Raw genomic sequence first — 19092 nt, 5'->3', positions numbered from 1 at the left:
TTCGCTTTATTTTTACCCGATCGGTTCCTTGCTATAAATCTTTTTCTAAATGTGAAAGAGAGTTGTTGAAGGTCCAGGTTATACTGAAGACATTTCCAATTTTCATTTGTATTAAATCAAAAACTGGAAGAGGTCAGTCACATTAGGTCTTCCAGCCCAAGTTCTCCGCTCAGTCCAAATTCAATCCTCTAGTGAAGCAAACGGAACCCAGCCTCTTCCTTGATGAAGCATTCGCGATAAATTCTGACTTACGTAACGACAACTAGCAATTTCAGGCTCAGAAAAGGAAATAAAACACCACTGCGGGCCCTTAAGAGGAAAAAACGAAACAAAACCAAACCGCACGGCCGGGCGGCTGCAATCTATGAGCGCGTCTCTTTCAGATCAAACCCCCCACCCCACCCCCTCCAAAGTTCAGTTCTCAACGTAAGAACTTCCCGGGCTTTGAAAAAGCTTCTGCTTCCGAAGCTGCCGAGCCGGTGCCGGGGAATTTTTTTAGCCCACGGTCGCCCCTCCCCAAACGCCACTCCCGGGCCGACCCAGCGCGCGAGAGTCCCGGGCGTCCCGTCACGCGTGCGCTCTGCTGAGCCTCCCCGGTTCCACCTCCGCGACTCGTCCTGGCTGGCGTCCTTCGCCGCTTTTCGGGCGGTAGGTAGTTTCTCCTGGCTTGCCTTTTTTCTGAGACGGTGGCCCGGCTTTCCTCGCTCACGTGGTGGCGGAGGGGAGGGGAGGGGAGGAGAGGGAGGGGGGATCTGCTTGCTGGTTTTCTTTCTGGCTGAAAAGAGGGCAAGACCGCCTGGCGCGAGGCGAGAACCGGTGCAGCTTTTCTTTCCTTCCTTTTCCTCTTCTCTCGTTCTTCCTTCAGCCCCAAATCGGCAGCACTTTCAGGAAGGACTTCCCGCGAGTGCAGCCGGCTGGGGGGACGCTAGCATGAAAAGCGAGAAAGAGTGCCGGGCTGGTGTTGGTTTTCGGCTTTGCAAGAAAACGAGAACAGCCAGCCAGTTAATGAGAACTATTACTTAAGTAGTAAGTAGATAGTAAGTAAGTAAGTAAGTAGTAAGTAGATAGTAAGTAAAGTACGCGAATGGGTATCCTCTCCAGATTTGTTGGGGGACGGCATCCGCAACTGACTTGCTGGAAGCGGAGTTTGTTAGTGAGAATGTAGCCCAGCCCCAATTTGGTTCTTGCTCTCTCTCTATCCTGGTTTTTAAGTCAAGGCGTAGGCCTTGGGGCCGCAGACCGGCTTCAGTATTTAACCCAGCCTGATCAGGCTGAGGCTAGCAGAGAGATGAGTTTTTTCGATGAATATGGTGCCAGGTTTTGTAAGCCTAGGTTCGTTTATCCAGGAATGAACACCAGTGAAAGTCCGTGGGAATTTGACTTCTGAGTTCTAGGCAGTTTTGAAAGCGTTGCACTGAACATACATACATACTGTATCTTGCAGAGAAATGCCAGTGGATCCAACATAAGTTTGTGTTTGTCAAAAATGGGGTATGGGGGGGGGGAGACAGAGGAGGAGAAGAAAACCTCTCTTTGTTAGTTAGACCTCTTAACAAAATTGTTTAGTAAAATTCAAAATTTTACTAAAGGAATGAAAAGGAGATGACATTCGTGATCAAATTTCCTGGGGTATTAAGTTGATCCATGGGTGTAAACAAACTGAACTACATTTGGAGAAACCTTTACTTCTAAAGGCATTTTCAAGGGAAAGTTAAGTTTTCAGTCCACTTAGCAGAAGCTGCTATTTATCTCCCCCTCCCCTTACAAATATATTTTTATTCATTTTGGATTAAGATATTATGTCTTATTAAATGGCTGGAGAAGTGCAGTAGCATTGCTTGAAACTGCTTAAGTGTTTAGATAGAGCAATTAAAAGATAAGATAAGATAGGATAATCTTTTTTGTCATTTTTTACTATGGGCACAATGGCACACATCAAAAATGAAATTTAGTTGCCCGCTTCAAAGTGAAACATACATGACACACCTAAAACATACTATATACAACATATTTATAGACCCACACCCCTACATATACATAACAATAAAATATTAAATAAAATAAAAAATATTTAATAAAATAAAATAAAATAAAAAAATAAAATATTTAATAAAATATTAAATACTGCCTGAGCCAATATTTTGCTGACTTCTGGCTCATTAACACTGTAGAGTTTATGCAATCTGTGCCTTTCTCTTGTCTGTGCTAATTGAAGTATTTAGCTTAAACAAATTTTGGGGGGATGAATTACTACCCCATGAGTCCTGACAGATACCAACCAGTTTTCTTGGAAGAAACAAATAATGGATGACATGGTTCACTGTGGACTCACCCACCAATCTATGCTAGGCTTGGTTGAAACCTGGAAAGAAGTCAAGCAGAGAATTCTAGATTTTGATTTATCAAAAAAAATCATTTTCTCACTTCTGCTACAATGTTAACAGAGTCCCATTTTACAATCCCCCAGTATTTGTATCATTTATGGATTTTATCTCACAGGAGGGCCTTTATATTGTCAGATTTGGATGCTCTTAACTCTCTCTCTCTCTCTCTCTCTCTCTCTCTCTCTCTCTCTCTCACACACACACACACACACACACACACACACACACACACACACTGGTCTAAACCAGTGAAAATGAATGGGTTTTTGAAAGCACCTGTATTGAACATAGTGCAGGGAAGATGGAAAATGTTATGGATCATATTAATGTTTCTAAGAAACCCTAGGATTCTTTAGTATAGCGTTTGTGTGTGATGGAGAGAGGATGGAAAAAAACCACACATAAAAACTGATATGGGCACACACAAAAACACTGGTCTTAAGTGTACAGGTTGTTATTAAGATGTATGCTGTTTGCATCAGTTACAATTATTTTGAGATTAAAAGCAGAAGGAAATACTACTGTGGAATAGTTTTCTGGTAACGTTTCAAGCACAGTGCAGAGGCTTAAGGACTGTTGTGTAGAGAATTACAAGGTGAAAATAAGAGATGGTGAAAAATGTCTAGGAAAGATTATTTGTACTTTAGTTTAACTTACATTATTTATAGCACTTTAAAAAAGCTTTCAGTGTTAGAAGTGCAACTATTATGTCAGTAATACTGCTATGTGATATTCTGTTGGATAGACTTTTTCAGTGTTTCTATGATCAATATATTTGGATTTCTGGCTTGGCTTTAATGAGGAACTGTAGATATGCATTTTTGTTGTTACCGTTCTTTGCAACATTTTTTTATATCCTCCATAGTGTTTTCACTATGTTAATGTTACTTCAGATCTACATGACCTGAGGTAATACTATTGGGGAAAAAATTATAGCTAATAAAGTGTACTCGTTTTTTTTTTCATTTTACTCAGTGCTGAATTTCAGTCATAGCTTCTTCTTGAACAAATGGATAATAAAGAATTATCTTCATGGCTTTTATAATGTGACTTTTAAAAATTGTCATTTCATGCTGCTACTGGCAGAATGTTCTTATTGTTTGAACAGAACTCTCAATTCCTTCTCCAAAAGCTTCAGATGCCCGTTTGGTAACAAGACTGGCAGGATAAAAACATTGTCACTGCCTTTTTTTTCTTATTTGGGAAAAATATTTCCTCTTATTGCTTCCAATGGGAAGAAATATATTTGGGCCAACTGTCAAACTGATCTAAATGTTTAATGCCTTTGGGGCTCTGGAAATAGGAGAAATTGAAGAAATCCTACTCCTCTGGGAACTCATCCATAGGATTTAAATCTGGGCTAATCTGTGTATGTACTTAGCCTTTTATTATTTTATAGTCACATGTTTCAAAAAAAAATTGCATGCAAATCTACAATCCTTAGAAGTATATTATTGGCAGTACCAACTCGCCCTTGTGGAATTTACATGAGGGTTACCAATTTACGTTGGATTTACCTCAGAAAGTTACAGAATTACATGTCTGCTCACTTTTTATTTAGAGGGTCTCATTTATTTATTTATGAATGAGAATAAGTAGACATGAACTCTTATTTCTAGTATGTTTACAGTGCTTCTCTGGCAATAAAAATGTTCTCTGGGACTTTTTAAAAATTTCAATAGGATTTTTTTTGTGATTAAATGGATGTTAGATTACATTTACAGGGTTTGTTTGTTTTTGCTTGACCCTGAGTTCTTTTGAGAAATTTATTTCCTATGGAACAATGTACCTCCTTATTGCTGAATAGTCCTGACCTCTTGGCCTTTCATAAGGCATTAAAGAGTAGGATGTTCCCTCAGGCATTTTGGGCTGGGAACCTAAGTCCATCAGTATTAGTGAATTTGTCTGTTCTGGTTTTTATCAATTGAAATGAAATGATTTTTAGACATCAAGCACATGTTATATTATCAGTACTATTTTAAATGAGTGGTTTTGGATGTTTTATATTTTGTGTATTGTTTATTTTTTAATCCTTTGTGTCATCCAGAGTCATTGCTATGAAATTGGTTGATGCATAAATTGTTTAAATAAAATCAATAATTCAAGGAGTGCTTTTACTAGTGGAATGCTGTTAGGTGATGATGCTGGCCAGCTTTATGGCCTCCATAATTCTCAAATGGAAGAAGTTTGACACAGCTCTTCTAAGAGCTTGTCGCCCAGTCAAACTGAACAATTGGGTGAGAAAGGCTTTAATAAGAGAAATGACCAAGAACCTGATGGCCACTCTTACTGAGTTCCAGAGTTCCTGTGTGGAGATGGGACAGAGTTCCAGAAGGACAACCATCATTGCAGCAATCTGGGCAATCTTTGCCTCTCCTCAGTGCAAAACACATGAAAGCCGCCTTGTAGTTTGAAAAAAAGCAACTGAAGGACTTCAGACTGTGAGGAACAAGATTCTCTAGTCTGATAAAACCAAGATTGAGCTGTTTGGCCTCAATTCTAAATGTTATGTCTGGAGAAACCAGGCACCGCTCATCACCTGGCCAATATCATCCCTACAATGAAGCATGGTGGTGGCAGCATCATGTTGTGGGGATCTTTTTTAGCAGCTGGGACAGGGTGACTGGTCAGGGTGGAGGGAAAGCTGAATGGAGCAAAGTACATGGATATCCTCAATGAAAACTTGTTCCACAGCGCTCAGGATCTTAGACTGGACCGAAAGTTTACTTTCCTAAGCACACAGCCAAGACAACCCAAGAGCGGTTAGGAACAACTGTGAATGTCCTAGAGTGGCCCAGCCAGAGCCCTGACTTGAGCCTTATTGAACATCTCTGGAGGGATCTGAAAATGTCTGTCTATTGATGGTCGCCATCCAACCTGACTGAGCTTGAGAAGATTTGCAAGGGAGAATGGTAGAAAATCCCCCAATCCAGGTGTGCAAAGCTTGTGGTGTCATACCCCCCAAAACTTGAAGCTGTAATTGCTGCCAGAGGTGCTTCAACAAAGTACTGAATGAAGGGTTTGAGTACTTATGCAATGTGATATTTCAGTTTTTCCTTTTTAATAAATTTACAGACATTTCTAAAATTCTGTTTTCACTTTGTCATTATGGGGTACTGAGTGTGGATTAATGAGAAGAAAAATGAATTTCAACAACTGTAGAATCAGGCTGCAGCATAACAAAATTGACAAAAGTGAAAGGGTCTGAATACTTTCTGAATGCACTGTATATATGTTATAGTATTGTATGTATAGCACAATGATGGTTTAATCATTGTGATGAATGCCTTGGATCCTGCAGATGTCTCTGTAGTTACAAAAAGATTATGTAGATGTTCTGTACCAGCCTGCTATCGGCCCTGCAGAAAAGGCAGGGACAACCCCTTTACAAACGGCAAGAGGCTGGAATTAAGCCTGCCAAATTTATTAACATAAAACAGAGCAAAACAAGACACCAACCATGAAACAGGAGCTATGAAACAGGAACTATTCAAGCGATTGCCTTCAGCAAACCAGCCCTCCCACGCATTCCCCTTTTATACAGTTCAGGGCATGGCTTCTCTCTGCCTCCTTCCGAGGTGCCCCATTGCCTTCCTCTGTTTACTCCTGATTGACTGCCTCCTGCGTCGGGCGTCCTTGAACAGGGCCAGCTGTGGGTCATCTTCATCCACGCTGTCAGGCTCACACAGCTGGGTCTCCGTCGTGACCAGGTGGGAGGGGCCTGGCTGAGGGCTCTCATCAGCAAGCTCTTCAACACCCCCCTCCTCCTCTGAGTCATCCGACCCAACTGCCGAACCCACAGGCTGACCCTGAATCACAACAGTAGATCACATTGCGAGCCACCAGCTTTCATCTGTAGAAAATGAAAAGAAAAGGGCACAGATATTTAAATATGAGCTTGGGTTAAAGGTTACATGCAAAAGATCACTTGATGTTGCTTTGGCTGACTGAACTTGCTCTTCCTGTATGTAAACACATTGACTTCACTATTTTTTCTGTGGTTTCCTCTTTTATCACTACTATGATTATAATCCTTTGCTCATGTTAACCCTGTAAAGTGTCTCATAAAAATGCAAGGAAAAATCTGTTTTCGTTGTATCCTGTTTTAATACAGGTTATTCAAAAGGATTGTGATTTGAAATAATGGATGAACAATCACAGGGCCTGCCAGGTCCTCCTGTGTCTCAGTTTCAACCACAGGTAAGTTAATCTAGATAATCTATTACAAGTAGATAGTCAGGAGTACATTAATATTAAAAGAACTGTTATTGTATAGACTGAAAGGTCTTTTGAATGCCAATTTTATTATCTATTCCAGAATCTGATTCTGATTCCCTTTTCTGGAACCAGTGGAAACATGGATAGGGGAACATGGACAGGGCTAAATGGGGGTAATGAAGAACACTGTCAAAAAAAAAAGGAAAGAAAAGAGCAATGCAAAATTGAAGCCTTTTATCAAAATTTTAATTCATCCAATAACAGATCTCTGGAATCAGGGGTGGGATTCAGCCAGTTTGCCCCACTATGGCAGAACCGGTAGCTAATTGTTGCCCAGGCCCAGAACGGAAGCAGCATCTACACAGAGAACTGGTTGTTCACATATTTGAATCCCATCACTGCCTGGAAGGATTATATAACTCAAACTAATCACAGTAAAAGTATCACTTTTGATATACTTTTATTTTTTAAGCCAAATTTAAATAATTCTCCTGAAACTAGCAATTACCTTAACAGAAATTACACAAATTTTATATTTTCAAGAAGTATTTCCTTGCCTTAAAATTAAATCTCTGATGCTATATTCTTTTATTTTTTTGTTTTTGATGAAAACTTAAGTGTGTAATCACAGTTAATTGCTTCATTTTTTTCTTTGGATGTAGTGACCTTATCTATACTGCAGCTCCAGCAAAAATGTCCATAATGTGAGAGCTGTGGTTCGTGAGGTGGGAACTGATGGTTCTCAGGCAAGAGAGGAACATTCTGTAAATATATCACAATTGTCTAAGACCATTAAGGGAGGTGACAAATACATTGTTGTTGTGAGCTGCCCAGATTTGTGTTGTGTTCTGTGGGCTTTCTATCTGTTTGGTAAGAATTCATTTTTGTCTGCAGTGAAGATTCTCATCTAGCTGAGCATTGTCTGTGAGTATTCTGCCAAATTAAGCTGAGAAATTGTAGTAAGATTACAAAGCTGGAGATTGATGATTTATAGCTCAATCTGGTTGTAAAGTTAACAGTTTAAAGAAAATGGATTTTTGCCACAATGATGTTTCCAAGGAAAAATCACAATTGGAATAACCTAACCTTATTCTTTGTCTATCCTCTCTACTTCAGTTTTTTTTTAAGGAAAAATCCTTCAACATATTCCTATAGCTGACTATTGCCTATCTGCTAAAGTGGATAGGAATAGATTTTGTTACTTGCATTTCTTCAAAGGTATTTTGGTTTCTAGTGATATGTTCTCATGTTAGTATTTAGCCAGGCTCCAGAATTGCTTCAAACCTTGAGAACCGTTGTTGTATTTTGAGAAGAATAGAAATGTGCAAGTGAGTTCAAGTTGTTCACCGTAATGTAATGAAAACATTTTTACCTTCAGTTTGTTCTTGCAAGTGAGTATTTCTGCCAGCTCCCCATCCCCATCCCTCATATTGAAAGTGACATAGAAATTTCATTTTTCAACAATCTTAAGTTTCAAGAGTATATCTGAACAGGACAGTTATTTAAAGTGCTTCAGGAGTGGGGAAGATAAATGCAATAAAAAACTAGTTTAATATACAGTTGCAATCATAACCTCTGGAGGGGTAGAGTGTGACTAAACATCTGCAAGGGATGATGTGGCTTGTGACTTGTGCTTCAGAGCAGAACGTTAAATCATAAATTTGAAGACTGTCCTTGCTCTCTGATTTGTGACAGGGTTTGTGTCAGATGTTGGCACCTCAGCTGACTGAAAAAAACACCCCTGTATCATGCTTGAATAATACCAGAGATAAAAATAAATACTCTGTAAAATAATCAGAGCAGCAAAATAGTGTAATTAGGAGAAAGGCAGTGTGCAAGGTGATTTTTAGATAATGTGCTATAATGTAACTGGTATCCCTGCAGCGTTTTTTCATAGTCCCAAGGGAAACTTACATGTTGGAACCCTTTTCTATTGTCCTAAAAGAGAAAATGTACTATGTTGGGTCCACAGAATGTTAAGTCAGTGCAAAATAGTGCAGCTATAAATAATTGAAAGTAATGGTTAACAAAGCAAAGTTGCCTCTTGGATTTTGGAAATCATTAGCAAGAATGTGCTTCTCTTTCTCTTTTGCAAGCATCATTTTCAAGCCTTCATAAAAGTGTTGGCCCTGCTATTGTTGGAAGAATGGACCTCCATTGTGGTGGAATGCAACTTTTTAATTAAAATGTTGAAACCGGGTCTATAGCTGCAGTTCTTTAGTAAGGAGTGGGAAAGGCTGTTGACAGGGTCCAAATTCAACAAAGTAGTCGAATTTGGACTGAAAATACAGTTTACATAGTGGTTATGTTTTCCTCCCTATAAGTATAATGTGACAATATGTGCTTCTTGGTATGTGATGTATGCTTGTTTGATTACACTTTGGATGGCATATTGCAAATTTTTATCTTTGTATGCAGTACCAGGCAAATCATACTGTCTACTGACCAAGGAAAGGAGGGAAGAACTGATGTCAAAAGAGGCAAGGAGAATGAGAGTCTGTTCTTGTAACTCTCATCTCATTCACAAATTATGGATTTATTTTGAATACAGGAATGAGTTAAAATAGGTCATTTTAGTTCAGTATATGAATTTCTGCTTTATTAAAAAAAATCAGAATCCCCTTGTTAGATACTATAGAAAATACTGCCATTTTTTTAAAAAAATACAACGCAGTCTAATCATTGCTATATAATATGTTCTCTGACCAACTGATGGCCCTATTATCCATGGGTTTATTCCTTTTCCAAATTCCTTTATGTCTGGAAGGGAGTCCCGCTATATACTTGGAGATGTGCAGCTATGTTGCTTCTCATGTCAGGTCTCTGTGTCTGAAATGTATGACAGAACAAGGGAGCAGATGAGACAAGCTGTCAGTCAGCCACACTGCCCTTTGAAGGAAGACCACTGGGGTTGGGTGGGCAGAGAAGATGCTGCAAATGGGCTGTGAAGTTTACATACAGTGCCCACTGTTAAACAGATTACCTCTAATGAAGTGTCTAATGCTCAGGCTATCTCAGTCTAATTCTCAGTGGCAGTTCATCTCTCCGCTGCCAAAAAAACCCACCACCCTCTGGCCCTCTCTCGCCACTCTGACCGCCAAACACAGAGAGGTGCCCGGTCTTAATAAAGCCAGACAGTGTGTGATCTGACATGCAAATGTAGGTCATTGCATATGTAAATGTGTGATTACAAACCTGCATGCCAAAACACATTAGGGAGACTTTGCTCTCAGCATGCGGCTGTCACACTGCCTTAGTAGTTCATGCTAATGTTTGTCAAGTTGCTGTGCAGACAGAGGATGCAATTCACTATTCCAATTTTGAAATATAAGCTGGTTAAATAACCACAGAAATACTCCAAACTTAATGAAGCTACATTCTGTTTCTCTGTAGTCTGAGCATTTGAATAATAAGAGACAGTTTCCCCAACTTTGAATGTTTTTCTCTAACTGCTAAAGCTGAACTCATTAAACCTGCATAGGCACTCGGAGTACATTTTTCCTGAATTGGTATATTGCCATTCCTATCAAAGCAGCTTCATGTTTGGACTCTGCTTCATCTGGTGAATATTTTTGATTGTGGGGCTGACTAACTGATGAGTCAAAAGTCTGAGTTGATGTTTAGTAGCTGCTGAAATTTTAAGGAGAGTATTTCTGTTCCCAAATCATTTTGAATTGGTATGCTTTTCAAATATAAATTCTAGAAATGAGAAAGTTGTTCTCCTCCAGATCTTTTTTTTTGTTCTTGTTATTTCACTTTAGACTATTGTATTAAATGCACAAATCTGTAAAACTTTAAGTTACAAACATTATACAGTATAACAGAGCAAAATACAGTCTGGAATACTAAGTTACTCATTGTCTTGCCTTGTATATATAAAATGTCAGCTGTATATTAATCAAGTGTGAGTCTGTTTAAATAGTAAATTGTAAAAGAACATCAAGAATGGAAGTGGAGGAAAACTGTAGATTCTAATACTGTGTTCATCTTGATTTTGTTTAAAGCAGTACAGTAAGGGGTGCTTAATTGATGTCTTTGCAAATGTTTTCACACAGGTTCTGATTGTGGTTTAGTACATATTCTTCCATGTATTTGCATCAGTAATGAGTTAAACTTTTAGTTTTTCTCTGGAGTAATGAAATGCCATGGTGGATTCCATGTCTCCTTCATATTTTCTGCTTTGTCTGCTGTAGCCCATAGGAAGCTTTGTTTTCTCTCTAGGAGTTGTCTTCTGAATGTAATACCTATATGAACAATATTAAACTGACCGATAGACCAACGTAAAATATATATGTGTGTTCCTCTCAATTCACACAAGTGTGTGTGTATATACAAACATAGACACATATACCATACATATATACATATAATATTGACACGTGCCAAGGAGATATTTAGAAGAAATATCCATATGTCTGGCACCCTCAAATATTTTGGAGTTCAGTTTCCACTAAGACTGCCCTACATGGCAAATAGCAAGGAATAGTAGCTGAAAAGATTTAAGAGGCACCTTTACCTTTCATTGTACTTAAATGTAATGTGTAGTTATCAAAGATAGATTTTCATCAAATCCTAGAGCTGGAAAGAACTTTAGAGGCATCTAGTCAAACCCCTTGCATAGTGCAGGAACCACTAGAACAGTTTTTAAAAACATGGTGGCATAGCCTTGGTTTGAAGACCTCCAATTAACGAGAATTTACCACTTCATATGATGCCTTGTACTGGCTAACAATTCCTACATTCTTATCAAATACTTGAGCAACCATGTAACATACTTGAGGTTATCCAGTGAACTCCATGATTTATTTGGAACTTGTACTCCCTTTCCCTGCATCTGTTCAGAAACATTATCCTTGCCTTTTACGACTTTGAAGACCAAAGCTAGTTGCTTAAATTGAACCTGGAAGTATGCTGTAAGTATCAAACCTTCCATTGGTAACATAGACCCAGGGCTTTTTTTGTCATAGAACGCCCAGAACGGAGTTCCGGCACCTTTTTGGGATGGAACCTTGTAGGGTAGGCAAGGCGGGTTGTATGACGTGTGTGAGTTCCGGCACCTTTAAAAAAAAAAGCACTGCATAGACCTGTTTGTCAGTTTTAAAAAGATAGAGGGAATTGTAGATCTTTAAGTGGGAAATTACTGGCACTTAGAATTCATTTTTAAAATTAGATATATTATCTCATAGTTTGTATAATGTTTCCATTTCTCAAGTGAGCATTTCAAACTCAGAACAAACATTGCTTAATTTTTTTCAAGCACCCACTTGAATATAGCTGCCAATAAAGAGTATTTCCTTGTTCCTGCCACTACATGCAAGTTTATATTTCCATGAATATCTTCTCCCACATTTATTTTTCTGGAGTTAATATTCTGAACAACTAGTTCTATTGGGGGGTGATAAAAGAAAGCTTATTTAAATGTTTGTTTTTGTTTCCTGGATTGCAGAAAGCCTTACGACCTGATATGGGCTATAATACTTTAGCCAATTTTCGGATAGAAAAGAAGATTGGCCGTGGACAATTTAGCGAAGTCTACAGAGCTACATGCTTGTTGGATGGTGTGCCAGTAGCTTTAAAAAAAGTTCAGGTAAGCATCTTTAGGAAGTGAAAAAAAATCTGTCAATTCTAACATGGTTGCTTAAATATTGTTTCATAGAATGTAAAACATAGAATAAAAGAGTTGGAAGGGGCCTTGGAGGTCATCTAGCTCAATCCCTTGCTTGAGCAGGAGAGTCTATTCCGTTTCAGACAAATGGCTGTCCAGTCTCTTCTTGAAAACCTCCAATGATGGGGCATCCACAACTTCTGAAGGCAAGCCATTTAATTGTTCTTTCCAAACCTTATAACTTAGAGTCAGTTCTGCTTGAAGAACTACAAATGCTTCATAAAACAGTAAACAAACAAGTAAACAAAAAAACCTGTTAGGTTTCCGAAACAATGTTGTGAAAAGGATAGTGATTTCATAAAATGATAATCAGCAAAGACCTTCCTTTTTAAGAAGCAGTTGAGTTCTCAGCATTAAATATTTTCAGTCGCAACATTCATAACATTTTATAATGGAATTAATAAAAATTACACTTTGCTATGGAACTTTTCTAGTTCACTTGGCTTTTCTTTGCAGCTGCCACACAAAAAAGATACAGCTGCTTTAAGAGCTATGTCTGTGCTCCTGCTTGTTCAAAGCAAGAATCCAAAGCATTAGAGTTGCCTAGAAATTATATCTCAGCTCAACGTCAGGTACAACCCTTTTGAGAATTTCTACCTGCCATGAGAACATTTTATTATTCCTGTGTTCATTGTGGGTCTGTAGCAGTCTAGTAAACTTGCTTTATTCTCACTAACACTAGAAAACAAGATCTAATGAATACTTGTAGCAGATGTGAAATAGATAGAAAAGAAGGATACAGTCTTCTTATAATAAAGCCAGGCTATGGACTAAAATAAGAAATTGACCCTTCCATACTGCTGTCTGGCTTTCTGCTGATAACCATTATGTTTTGTGATACTAAAGCATTGGTGTCAATAAAATTTTCTTCCAACATATTTGCAGTTGCAGACTAAAGCAAATTAGGCAAGATTTGTAGAGAATCAAGCCTAAGATTGTTAGAACAGGTCCTTGCACTACCAAATACATAGATAAAGGTAAAGATGAAGCCTTTTCTCCTAGATAAGAAGATTGTGTGGATATGTAGGTTAAGAGGGTGAGAGAGAACAAAAACACAATGATTCCCACCTCCTTATTCCAAAATGAGCCTTGGTGGAGCAGTGGGCTAATGCCTCCTTAAGTAACACCAGCTGCCTGCAATTATTGCAGGTTCGCATCCCACCAGGCTCAAGGTTGACTCAGCCTTCCATCCTTCCCAGGTAGGTAAAATGAGGACCCAGATTGTTGGGGGCAATTAAGCTGACTTTGTAATAATGCCGCTTGGGGGGGGGGGGCGAAAGCCCTAATAAGCAGGCATATACATAGAATGAAGGCTATTGCTAAGCACATTTGATTTGTGCTTAGATTGTAAGCCGCCCTGAGTCTTCGGAGAAGGGCGGGATATAAATGGGATTAAAATAAAAATAAATAAAATAAACTTTTAGGTTGCTTTTTCCACCCTTTCTACTTAATATTTACAAAGTATTGTCAGTGTTTGTGCTGTCATACTGTGACAGATCATGATAGAATCTGGACAGGATGTTTGTATAGCTTAATCTCACTATTTTTCTAGGCCAGTTTATTTAACAAAGACTAGTCACTTCTTAAATGGATTGTTAGCCCAATTCTCATCAGGAAATCTGTAGATCCATAGACCGTTCTTAAGGCTTAATTCTTAACCATGTTTGGGTAGGTCATGTTTTGAAGTCTCTTTCTCCTTTCCCTTCCTTTTTTAAAGTTTAAAGACCAACTTAAATAAACCCTTTTTATTGAGGTGTAACAGAAAATAGTGAAGAGGAGAAAGCACGGTACAATAGTGTTAAATCATCCCATAAATAAGTCAAAAACCAGTGTTGTATTTTAGTAAACTCTTTTTAAGCTTAGGAACTTAGCAGGATTGTGAATTGCCCAGTAACAGCAACAACAACAACAAAAGTTTTAGATGTGTTGCTCTCTGTGCATGCACTACGGCAGTTTTTAGTATAGTATGCTTGGTCTACCCAGGAACTTTGCCAGAAACTCTCTTGTATTTTACATCTTAGGGAATTTAGTGCTTTCTTGCATTTACTTCCATGTTTTTGTCAGAAGGTGCAGACAAAAGGTTGCTTTTATCCTGGAGCAAAATTATTTATTTTATGTTGTCAGTCAATTGCCTCTTGAGGATTGCATTGCTCTTAAGAAATATAATCTTAATTTCATAAAGTTAAATACCTCTCCATTTTATTTTAATGTTTGGCAACTATGTTATTGTTTATGTATCTCTAGCAATTCCAAGGGGTTTGCTACATCACTTTTCATTCCTATTAGATTGTGCCACCTTCCTTAAAAAAACCTAATTAATATTGTTTAATTTTAAGATTCTAATATTTACATTGTTAAAGATTGGATTGTAGCTTATATGTTCTAATAAAAAAGCCGTTCTTTGAATTAAATACCTATGATTTTACAGGAGTGTTATAATTGCTTCTATGTAAGGTGTTCCAAATGATGTATCTATAGATTAATTGATTTCAAAGGTTGAGGCTTAAATTAGCTCATTGGATTAAGAAAAGTAAGTTTTGAATTTAAGAACTATTTTAGAACTACTTCTAACTACACTACAATGTGTTGCTTTCTTGTCTAGCTAATTTACTGTATACCTAATATACGAGGGCAATTTGGAAATCTCCATTTGGTTATCAATGACAAACACTCGCAGATACAGAACTTTTATTATACACATTAGAAAACTACAACATTACATTACTTTTTGACATAATCACCATTCAAATTGAGGCACTTGTCTTAACATCTCATGAGGTTTCAAATTCCTTAGTAGTAGTTGCTTGGTGCCAAATCTAGGCTATGGGGTGTGTGTGTGGTCAAAAACATCCCAACGGAACTGCTTCAGAAGTTCTTGGGTGCGTGTAGTGGTGTGCGGGCGAGCATTATCGTGAACCAACACCACACCGGAAGTCAGCATGCCCTGACATTTGTTATGGATGGCTCATCTGAGTTTTCATAACGTTTCACAATAGACATCCAAATTGATGGTCAAACTACATTCCACTTCACTAGCAGTACTCCTTTGGCACCTTCACATTTGGCAGGATTTTGTATGGCACTACAAATGTAAATGACAATAAAGATATACAGGAAACACTTTACTCCAGTTTAGAGGTTGTCTGGATTTTTGTTTCTCAAATAGTGTAACCCTAGTGCCTTTTTAAATTATGAATTGATTAAATGATTAAACATGATTTTAATTTTTATTTTTGTTTTAATTATTTTCAACTAATAAGTATTAAGCTGGGAAGTGGGACAGTAAAGCTTGTAATTAAAAAATGAAAGCTTAAGTGTTTGTCTGATTCAAAGTTTGTCCATCTTTGTATTGGACCATTACTGAAAGACTCTGGGTCTGGTGTCAAACTGCCAGCCCGTGGGCCAGCTGCATCATATGGAGGCCGCTCCCACCCCAGCTCCTGCAATGCAAAAAAAGTTGCGATACGTCGCAACACGTCACATGACACGCGAGTTTGACACCTGTGCTCTAGGTATTGAGAACTATCCTTCTAATCTCAGTAACTACACATGTCTAGTAATATTTCTTTGTGATTGTTACTTTTTCTACTGTATTTGTAATGTTAAGAGTAATATGTAAACAAAAGCTATATTAAAAGTATATATGTAACTGGGCTGGCTTTAGATTCAATTTAAGTTTATATCCTACAAAAGATTTGACCCCAAGCTAAACATATAATCTAGTAATTCAAAAATCCTGCTTTTAAACTATATACCTGTTTCCTTATGCATTGTATAGAAGTGTATATCTGCTGTTCATCAAACATGACAAGATTGCCACAGAATCCAAAATAAATCCCTTCTCAGCTCTCTTTACTTTTCACTGCAAAAGTATTTCATTCTGACTAAGCCAAGCCTTAGGATAATTTGCTCCTTTTTCTGAAACTTTGTTTCCTTTAGCTCATTAACTATTTTTTTTCCATACAAATCTATACTAAAATAGTTTTCCTTTCTGAATCAATCATTGTTAACAAAATACTATGAGAAAATAGTGTTATGAAAAAAATCTGTATAATCCATCATATTTTGCTTCTCTTGAAAGTCAGGGAGGTGGGCTTATATCACTTCAGGAATGTAATAAGAATTAACTTACTTTTTTCACAAATTCCTATAGTCACATTACCTAATGCTCAAGGATCTTGTCATTAATGTTTTATGGACTTAGGTACTGTTATTCTACACTGGAGAGAGAATGAAACAAATATTCAATTATCAGATTACATTCTTACATCTAATTGTGTTGATCTTTACAAGCTCTCAATCCTTCGCTTCCTTCATGGTTTTCAGAAAGTTTTAAGTTTGGCTGTTAAATTGACACAGAAAATTATAACAAAGGGTGATACCTATTTTAATGTTATCAAGATTAACCTCAAAAGTATTTGAAACTCCTTTCTAGCTGATAAAGAAGCAAGGAAAGTGTATGCATTTGGCTGGCCAGTAGGTTATGATAATTAGAATCTGTGTTGAAACCAGGAATGTAGTCTTATTAATAATGTTTAATGGGATCTTCTACAGTAAATCAATCAACTTCTCTTAAATAGTAATCTGGCCTTTGGAATTATCTCAAGGCAATCAATTTAATTGGTCCAAGCTGCTGTGTGTTGCTTGGACAAACCTGGGAAAAAATAATCTGCTCAATAGTCCTTTAATTTCCACATGTCCAATATGATCATTTTAGTTTTATTATTCAATCTCCTATTGCTTGAGTGTATCCATTTCTTACATATCACATATCTCCCTCCTTTAAATTTGATCAATCAAAAATACTGCAAATAGTATAAGGTAGGCAATAAGGCTTCAGTTGCTCAGTGTTTGAAAAATAACACACCTTTACTTCTCAGCTTAATGCATAAGACAGTGTATCTATATTAATCATCACTGGCTTACATTCTTAAAACAGTCTGTTCACTTTGATCAAAATCCTAATATCCCGGCAACTAACACATCATAAGTGCTTCACCAGAAATAGGCCTGTTCTCTGTGTGTGCTTTGGAGGCAAAACAAATTGCATTTAAGCGCATGAAAGTAATTTATTTTTTAATAGATAAATAAAGCCACGGTGGCTTGGAGGAGGTTACCGTAATTAGAATTAAAAATGACTTGTGGTTTTGCCAAAAATAATACTTCTTCCTCAGCTGCTTGTAGTATGACAGCATAAGCATTCAGTTGTGTTTTTAACTGCTTTTAAATAGCTTCTACCCATGCTTGCTTTGGGGCTAATTTGCATTAGGGATCCTAAAGGATGAGGAGCTTTCTCCAACTTTGTGTGTAAGGTCCGTCAACTGCAAAAGTAAGATCTCATAGGTTCAGAAAGCTGGAACCTGGTAAGATGTTGAAGCTGCTGGAAAAGTCAGAAGTGACCTGAAAGCAATGAAGAGGGCAAGTCCAGAGGCCAGAGCGATAGCCTAAAGTCATAATTGAAGTGACAGCTGAATATAGTCATTCTGCAACCTCTAGAGACGGCACTGGGAAATAGATCCTCAGGAGAAGTTTCAAACCTTTCCTGCACCCCAGGCTGCTCACTTGGGGCAGAAAACTTCCATGCGTGCAGCAAAGAAAAGGTAACCCCCATTATTTTCTGACAATTCTGCTGTTATGAGGCAGATGAGTAGACAAGATTTAAACCTCTACAAAGTGCTGCTTCTGCTGCTGCTAAGGTTTTGCCAGGATAGTGATTCTATCTCATTAAGATATAAATAAAACATTTTTAATGAGAAATAAATATGTATTTACACAGGAATGTCGTTTTTACATTTATTAGTTATGGTAAGGTTTTAGAAGAGGAATGCAGATTGGATCCTGCAACATTATCCTGGGACATGTATATTTGCCTTCATTCATGCAATAATACTGTTCATAATACAGTTGCATTTGTAAAATGATGAATGAAAGATACAATAATGGGTTTGTCAATATAGGAACAGTCTTCTGTAATAGCAATAGCATTTAGATTTATATATTGCTTCATAGTGCTTTACAGCCCTCTAAGCGGTTTACAAAGTCAGCATATTGCCCTCAACAACTTGGGTCCTCATTTTACCAACCTCGGAAGGGTGGAAGGCCGAGTCAACCTTGAGCCGATCAGGATCGAACTGCTGGCAATTGGCAGAATTAGCCTGCAATACTACATTCTAACCATTGCACCACCAAGCCTCCCATCCCTCCAAATGATCCAAATTATCAGAGAAAGTAAACCTGTTTAGAAAGCAATTTGATTTTAGTTCTTAAGCCTAAATCTTTCCAGTTTTTGATCTCAGGAAATGCTGAGTCCTTTTGCCATAGTAATCAATTGCATGAAAAATGACATTCGAATTTCACTTTTCTGTGTTGCTTGAGGACTAGAAAAAGAGAAGAGCGAAAAGAGGGGGACAAGTGCCCTCTTTTTGTGTTTCTGTTTTCTAGTGACATTTTTATTTATTTTTTATTCTGCCTTGGTTTGATCAATGAGACCATATTCCATACTTCCTGTTGCTATTTTCCCCACAACAATCCTGTGATGTAGCTTGTGTTCAGAGAGAATAACTGGTTCAAAATCAACCAGACAGCTATGCCTAAAAAAGGAACTAGAACAGTCTCCAAGCTTCTAATTAAGAGTTTCTTGTATCCTTCATTGACCTCAGCTGGATATAACCAATATATTGATAGTCCCTCATCTTGATTTTATGATTTTATGGAGTGTTAAAACACAAGTTGGGAGAGAACCAAGCACGGAATGACCCCCACCAATGTTTGTCCATTTAGATAGGAGCAGAACCATAAAATAGTGCTCCCAACTCCTACTACTGT

At 37.8% G+C, this 19092-nt stretch overlaps 1 protein-coding gene across 3 annotated transcripts in view; it reads left to right on the top strand.

The window, feature by feature from the left end:
• Nucleotides 1-464: 464 nt before the first annotated feature.
• NEK7 (NIMA related kinase 7) overlaps nucleotides 465-19092 on the top strand; it is a 75547-nt gene continuing 56919 nt past the window's right edge. The window contains exons 1-3 of one of the 3 annotated variants that reach the window (XM_081326138.1): nucleotides 465-648; nucleotides 6499-6584; nucleotides 12049-12189. In XM_081326138.1, the coding sequence (XP_081182264.1) occupies nucleotides 6528-6584; nucleotides 12049-12189 (198 nt within the window). In that variant the 5' untranslated portion in view covers nucleotides 465-648; nucleotides 6499-6527. Of the gene's footprint in view, nucleotides 649-6432; nucleotides 6585-12048; nucleotides 12190-19092 lie in introns of those variants that run through there. The other 2 variants (XM_081326140.1, XM_081326139.1) reach the window with 2 other exon arrangements.

This window comes from Vipera berus (genome assembly GCF_964194415.1).
Source record: "Vipera berus genome assembly, chromosome: 3".
Lineage (NCBI taxonomy): Eukaryota > Metazoa > Chordata > Lepidosauria > Squamata > Viperidae > Vipera > Vipera berus.
This window is presented reverse-complemented; position numbering and strand designations above follow the sequence as displayed.